Source organism: Hippocampus guttulatus, chromosome 19 (genome assembly GCF_054856545.1).
Source record: "Hippocampus guttulatus isolate MCC_2025c chromosome 19, RoL_Hgut_1.0, whole genome shotgun sequence".
Taxonomy (NCBI): Eukaryota; Metazoa; Chordata; class Actinopteri; order Syngnathiformes; family Syngnathidae; genus Hippocampus; species Hippocampus guttulatus.
In genome coordinates this window covers 11,031,649-11,039,144 of record NC_141279.1, presented here as the reverse complement: position 1 = coordinate 11,039,144, position 7,496 = coordinate 11,031,649, and the positions used below count along the sequence as shown (strand labels likewise).

The 7,496-nt window shown below is 56.1% G+C and overlaps 1 protein-coding gene across 1 annotated transcript; it reads left to right on the top strand.

Moving 5' to 3' along the window:
- Nucleotides 1-3,085: 3,085 nt before the first annotated feature.
- On the top strand, nucleotides 3,086-3,861 carry LOC147190292 (uncharacterized). Its single transcript, XM_086099281.1, has 2 exons — nucleotides 3,086-3,107; nucleotides 3,185-3,861. The coding sequence occupies exons 1-2, from the start codon at nucleotides 3,086-3,088 to the stop codon at nucleotides 3,859-3,861; spliced, it is 699 nt and encodes a 232-aa protein (XP_085955407.1).
- The last annotated feature ends 3,635 nt before the right edge of the window (nucleotides 3,862-7,496 follow it).

Here is a 7,496-nt window from a genome sequence, read left to right as displayed (position 1 = left end):
AACCAAACTTACCAGAAAGAGTTTTGGTGAGTTCGACGACGATGTGAGTTTAACTTTACGCCTGGAAATATAGAACAAATTTGAGAAGAATGAATCGCGGAGCGAGCGAGGGTGGTGACGAGACCGGTCCGTGAGGACATGAGCCAATGGGAGAAATTACCATTTCGTTGTCGTCGGCGATTAGCTGAGGGCTTATGGCAAGCCATTTGAGCATTTATTCCAAATCCCTGGTATCAAACATAAGTGTGTCACACTAGTTCGATCTCTTTCAGCACTTGTTCGACACTCGGCCACACTAATGACACCGAATGTCGAACTAGTTGCACAGAAATCCTCTCTATTCTCTCATTTTTGGCAACTAGTGCCACTTTTGAGGGGAATCCGCCGGGACGGCCACCTGGGTGACCAACGTGGGCAATGAGTACGGGCAGGTGCTCATGGCCGCGGAGGGAGAGGGCCTTTCGGCCATGGCGGACGGACTGGTCCGGCGGTTCAAGGACGTGGGAAAGCCACCCCCGGAGGTGTTGTACGTCAACCGTGACTGTTGCTCCGTCGCCGGGAAGAGCAAAGTAGGCGGTTTTATTCAATTTATTCCATTGATTCTATTTTATTCCCCCCCCCCCCCCCCCCCTGGTGTTGTGTCTGATGTAAAAGTCCGCTTGTACTGGCAGATGCATGAAACCTTTGGCCAGTGGGGCCGGTTGGTGGTACGCCTGGACGTGTGGCACCTCATGCGTCGCATTGCCAGGGGCGTCAATACGGACGCGCACCTCCTCTATGGGCCCTTCATGGCCCGGCTCGCCTCTGCCATCTTCGAGTGGGATGAGCGAGACCTCGAAAGGCTGAAGTAGGCCAAGCATGCAGTGCAGGGCGGCGGCCACGTCACCCTGAAGGCCAAGGAGCTGGAGCGACATTGTCGCCGCCGCACCAGCGGGGCGGAGGAGACCGAGAGGATGCTCCAGGAGGTGCTTGACCACTTTTGGGAGGCCAAGGACACGATGGGCAACCCTCTCATCAACCGGAAGCGTATGGCGGAAATCTGGAGGATGCAGCGTCGCCACCTGCGCTGCATCCAGGACCCGCCGGGTGTGGCCCTCTACACCAAAACCGGGGAGGTCACAAAAGGCGGGGTCACGCTCCCGGTGTTCCGCTGCGCGCGGGGGTCCACCTCCCTGGAGTCCTTCCACCTCCATCAGTGCCGATTCATTCCGGGTGAGTTAAAAGCATGTGCGTATATTGCCCATGCGTTCGTGCCAAAGTCTGAATTCCGTCTCATTTCCGACACTCTGCAGGCACATCGGCCAACGCCCTCCACTTTCAGGTGTACCTGCTGGAGGGCTTGACCCGGTGGAACGAGGACAGGGCCAGGGCGGCCATGGTGGGTGGCGGCAGAGAGGAGGTACGCTGCTATAACGCGCGTGTGGTGGATGCCTTCCAGGAGGTGGTGCAGATGCGCCAGAACTCCTCCCCCTTTCACAATTACACCGCGCCGGGGAAATACACGGGTGAGATTGAGAGAGATTCTCACGCATCCTCTGACGTGCCGAGCGCTGACCCGACTCTCATTCAAGGGGAGCTCATCGGGGTGGAGTACCTGCTAGCGCAGACCGGCGCCGTGCTCCAATCCTGCCCGGGAGGGGACGAGGTAGACGCCGGCGGCTGGCAAGACCAGGTGACGGGGGCAGGCGAACAAGCAGGAGGAGGAGGAGGAGGAGCAAGACGTTGAGGGGCTGGAATTCCACTGCGTGTTGGCCATGTCGGCACTGACCGAGGGTCTCCTGGAAGATGAGCCGGGGCAGGAGCGGGAGGCGCAAGAGGTACGTCTGACCCTCGGTCTCGATTTTGTTCCGTCTCCGCACACCGCCGCGCGTACGGCGCCTCAAGCCCTTCTTTGAACACAGGAGGAGGAGGATGTCGTGGGACCGGACGGCCGAGGGGGCTACCAGCACGTCTGCCGGCTGGCCGACGCGCTGGTGCAGCTGCGCTGCAACGCGTTCGTGAGACCGTCTCAGGTGTCGCGGATAAAAGACCTGTGGGAGAAGCTGCCCGACCACGACAAGGCTCCTCCGCCAGCCCTTCCGCCGCGCCGTAAGCCGCTGGTCCAGGGCCGCTTCAAGGCCTCCAAGGGTCCCCACATGCCGAGCATGGAGGCTACCAAACGGTACGTGTGAAATTTCATCGCCGGCCAACGGCGGCTTTGCCAAGTATCTGGTCCTCTAACATGACACGATCTCTGCGCAGTCTCTTTATCGGGAAGGGGACTGAAGTGGCAGCTCTCCGGGTGCCAGCAGGCTGGTGGAAGCCATCTTCTCGGACCTGTCCCACATCCACAGCCAGGGCCACTGCAAGCGCTGCGGCAACCCCAAAACCAAGGAGTTTGGCCATAGCCGCTACAGGAACGAGCACTTTTGCTCACAGGCGGAGGATCGTTCGGTGGAGGAGTGGCTGGAAGAGAAGAGGAGCCAGGACACGTCCAGAAAGGTGATCTCACTTTATGTTCTCCCCGTCCCTTTTCGGCAGGCCTTGGCCTTGGCTTTGGGAGATGTCGGCGTCGGGCGGGTGTCAAGCTCTCCACTTGCTCCTTCTTCTTGAGAGCTGCTCTTGACAGCTACCTGGCAGCCCATGCCACCTTCACACTTGTTGCTTCGTTGTTGTCACTGTTCACTCTTGCTTTGTTTTCGCACCCAAACGACCGAACAATCGTACTTAACGTGACGATTCGATGTGACCTCCCGCAGAGCGGACCCGCACCACCGCGCTTACCGCCGCACGCTCGGCCCCGGCCTGCCCCTCCCCGACTGCATCGTTTGCTTCCGGCACCCCTCGACGACGGCCCCGCTGCTCCGACGACCGAGGGAGATGGTCCCCGCCCCCCCCCAACCTAACGGCCAAGGGCAGCTGCCCCGACGGCCGAGGGAGACGGTCCCCCCCCACCCCACTAACGGCCAAGGGAGACGGTCCCCCGCCTTCCCTCCAACAGGGGATTCGCACTTGACCTTCCCCCCTCCCCATGCACTTTACATAAAAAGCTCCCACTTCTTGCACTCGGCTTCATTTCTCTCAGCAGCCAGCCAACCAATCAGACATGGCATCCATGGAGCAGCAAGGTAAGTGCTAAACAATGCTCAATTTCGCTTTGGTGGAAGACCTACGGCCCACCCAACTTTGCTTGATGTTTTTGCAGAGATAAACAGTTCATCGTCTGCCGTAACCGCGAGCGCCCCCGACATTTGCGTGGAGTGCCGAGGAAGATGCGATACGTGCGGTGGTCTGGTCACGCGCAGGAGGAGGAGGTGCCATGCCAGCGGCGAGCCCGGCGGCAGCGGTGATACGCCCGCCAGGTGTACCGTTCGCAGGAGGAAAGCCAGAGCCCGGCGGGACCAGCAGCTACTCGATGCCAACGAACGATTCACGTGGGGCAACAAACCTGGGGAGGACTGCCTGTGGTGTGGCCAGCCTCGGACTTTGGCGGGGGGGCATGCCTTTTACAAAGGCAGCTATTTCTGCCAATTAAACAACGAGGGTTGCGGGGAGGACGGCGCGGTGAGCGTTTCGGCATGGCTGCAAAAGCAGTCGTCTGCGCTGCCGCAACGACCTCCCCGTACCACCGCGTGGCGGCAATGTAAATGCCGGACCACGGAGCAACAGTTGGAAGCCCGGAAAACCAGAACGTGCAGAAAGTGTGGCCTCCCACAACAGGCGGTTTACGGTCACACTATTTTCATGACCAAAGTGCCCAAGAGGACTCTACAAACGTTCTGCACACTCTATGAGGGAAAACCGATGGCCCTGTGGCTGGCGGAGCAGCGGGCGAGTGAAACGGACCTCGCGCGTCTTGCTGCTGCTACGCAAGACGCCTAATCTCCTGTATCATAACGTCTCTCTTGTGTGTGTTTCTGCGTGCCGTGATCAATATTTAAGAAATAGATGTGGTGTGTGAAGTTAGTCAGTTGAATCAATAAATAGATGTGTGAAGCAGCAGCGAGTGGCTTTGTGTTGTGTAATTTGTTGATTTTCATTCAGATGAATTGGTTCACTGTTTGTTTTAATAGGGGGCGGGCGGGCGGGCAAATGATTTTATTTTAAATTTCAGACGACAACACAAGGTGCGTACATTTCAAATCCCGCACGCGGCTTTTGCGCACATGGTTAATTTGCATACGCGCTGGGGCGTTCCTAGGCCTCGCCTGACAGATCGATGCAAGATGCGCGGTCAGAGGCGACTGTCGGCCTGCCGCGCGCGGCGACCCGAAGGGCGCGCCTCGGACGATAACCATCGTCGAACCTGAACATCCCGGGGGGAAAATAAGACGGGTCGACCACCCGAACAACGCGCAGGATCTTGCTAATAGGGACCATGCTAATCTTCTCTGTATTGTTCCAATTTTCTTATTATTGGAACGATACAGAGAAGATGACCGATAAAAAGTCCGCATCACCGCAGACGCTGCACCGATCCGCCTGTCGATCTCTTGCTCCCTCCTGCCCTCACTCGTGAACAAGACACCAAAATACTTAAACTCCTCCGCTTGTGGCAAGATCTCCTCCCTGATCTGGAAAGCGCACTCCACCTTTTCCGACTGAGGACCATTGTTTCAGATTTGGAGGTGCTGATTTTCATCCCAAACGCTTCACACTCGGCTGTGAAACGCTCAAGTGAGAGTTGGAGAGCCCTGCTTCAAGGAGCCAACACCACATCATCTGCAAAAGCAGAGATGCAATACTGAGGCCACCAAAACGGACCCCCTCAACACTTCGGCTGCGCCTAGAAATTCTGTCCATAAAGGTTATGAACAGAATCGGCGACAAAGGGCATACTTGGCGGAGTCCTACCCTCACTGAAAACGATTGCAACTTACTGCCGGCAATGCGAACCAAACTCTGACATCGGTGGAAAAGTGACCAAACAGCCTATATCAGGGGGTTCGGTACCCCATACCCACGAAGCACGCCCCACAGAACTCCCCGAGGGCTACGGTCAAACGCCTTCTCCAAGTCCACAAAACACATGTAGACTGGTTGGGCGAATTCCCACATACCCTCGAGGGCCCTGCTAAGGGTGTAAAACTTGTCCACTGTTCGACGGCCGGGACGAAAACTACACTGCTCCTCCTCAATCTGAGGCTCGACTTCCTGACAGATCGTCCTCTCCAGCGCCCCTGAATAGACCTTAACAGGGAGGCTGAGGTGTGTGATCCCTCTGTAGTTGGAACACACCCTCCAGTCCCCCTTTTTAAAAAGAGGGACCACCGCCCCGGTCTGCCAATCCAAAGGCGCTTTCCCCGCTGACCACATGATGTTGTAGAGGCGTGTCAATCAGGACAGCCCCACAACATCCAGAGCCTTGAGGAACTCCTGGCGAATCTCATCCACCCCTGGGGCCTTGCCACCGAGGAGCTTTTGAACCATTTCGGTGACTTCGAGCGCAGAGATAGGAGAGCCCACCTCAGAGTCCCCAGACTCTGCTTCCTCCAAGGAATGCGTGCTGGTGGAGTTGAGGAGGTCTTCGAAGTCCTCCGCCCACCACCTCACAACGTCCCGAGTCGAGATCCTCACTGTACACAGTGTTAGTGGTGCACTGTTTCCCGGCCCTGAGACGTCGGATGGTGGACCAGAATTTCCTCGAAGCCGTCCGGAAGTCGGCTTCCCTGGCCTCACCGAACACTTCCCACACCTCTCGGGATCCCATGGAGACGGAAGCCATGGCTGACGAGGAGGTCGGAGGTTTTCAAGGCGGACAGCAACTTGGACAGCGGAATGAAATGAGCAGATTTAGAAAAACGGTCCACAATGGTGAGAATGACAGTCTTTCCACGGGAAGGAGGGAGGCCCGTGACAAAGTCAATGGAGATGTGGGACCAGGGTCGAGGGGGAATGGGTAGGGGTTGAAGCAACCCAGCCGGAGGCCGATGCGAGACCTTACCACAGGCGCAGGCGGAGTAGGCCTTGATGAACTCCACAATATCCCTTCGAAGCTCCGGCCACCAAAACCGCTGAGAGACGAGATGCAAAGTCCGGTTAACCCCCGGATGGCAAGCCAACTTAGACATGTGCCCCCACTGCAATACGTCCGAACACAGAGGTGGAGGCACAAACAGCTTCCATGCGGGACATCCAGCCGGGACTTGGATCCCGTCTTGAGCCTCCTGGATCCTCCGCTCGATCTCCCACCTCAGCGCCCCTAGGATGCAGCAGTCCGAGAGAATGGTCCCCCGGTTCGCCGTCCTTCTCAACGGGGTCGTGGATCCGGGACAGGGCATCTGGTTTAGTGTTCTTGGAACCCGGACAATATGTAAGCCTGAAGTTGTAACGAGTCAACAGAAGTGCCCACCGGGCCTGACGTGAGTTCAGTCTTTTTGCCGAGCGAATCTCGGCGAGATTCTTGTGGTCGGTGTACACGGTGAATGGCTCCCCTCGAGCCAGTGTCTCCATTCCTGTCTCCATTCCTGTAGAGCCTCTACAACCAACAGTTCCTGGTTACCCACGTCGTAGTTCGACTCGGCGGGAATGAGGCGACGAGAGAAAAAGGCGCATGGGTGCAGTCTCTGGTCTACTGGGGAACGCTGAGACAACACTGCCCCCACCCCTGAATCCGAGGCGGCCACCTCTCCGACAAAAGAACAGTCAGGGTTAGGATGTTGCAGTACAGGTGGGTTCGTAAAAGCTTTCTCTAATTCCGTAAACGCCGAGACGGCGTCAGGGTCCCACCTAAACTGAACTTTGATGGAGGTCAACCGGGTTAACGGAAGAGCCTTCTGGCTGTAATTTCGAATGAAACGTCTGTAAAAGTTAGCAAAACCCAAAAAACGTTGCAGCTGTTTACGGTTGGTGGGTGTCGGCCATTCCACCACCACCTTAATCTTGACAGGGTCGGATCTCATTTGACCCCTCTCTATTATAAATCCAAGAAACGATATTGACTCAACATGAAATTCACATTCCTCGGCCTTGACAAAAAGCCTATTCTCTAACAGCCGTTGCAATTACGAGCCTGACATGCTGTTTGTGTTCCTGAAGTGTCCGTGAGAAAATCAAAATGTCATCGAGATAAACAAAACAAAACACATTCAATAGGTCCCTCAACACATCGTTGATGAGACTCTGAAACACCGTGGGGGCATTAGTCAATCCGAAGGGCATGACCAAATATTCAAAGTGGCCTAAGGGAGTTAAAAGCTGTCTTCCATTCGTCCCCTTCCCAAACGCGAACCAGATGATAAGCACTGCGTATATCTAATTTTGAGAAGATGGTGGCCGATTGAAGGGGAGCAAATGCGGAATCTAACAGTGGAAGCGGATACTTATTTTTAATGGTGATTTCATTGAGTCCACAATAGTCCACACACGGCCACACCGACTTGTCCTTCTTCTCAATAAAGAAAAATCCAGCACCCAACGGTGATCGTGATGGTCTGATGGTCTGACCTGCAGCGAACGAGCTATTGGTGTACTCCCGCAACGCCTCTTGTTCAAGATGAGAAACCTGATATAGCTGG

What these genes read in the sequence shown, in the direction of transcription:
- LOC147190292 (XM_086099281.1), top strand. Translation starts at nt 3,086, where the DNA reads ATGGCATCCATGGAGCAGCAAG. An exon ending in GGCATCCATGGAGCAGCAAG is followed by an intron (nt 3,108 to 3,184) that starts GTAAGTGCTAAA and finishes ATGTTTTTGCAG; the next exon opens with AGATAAACAGTTCATCGTCT.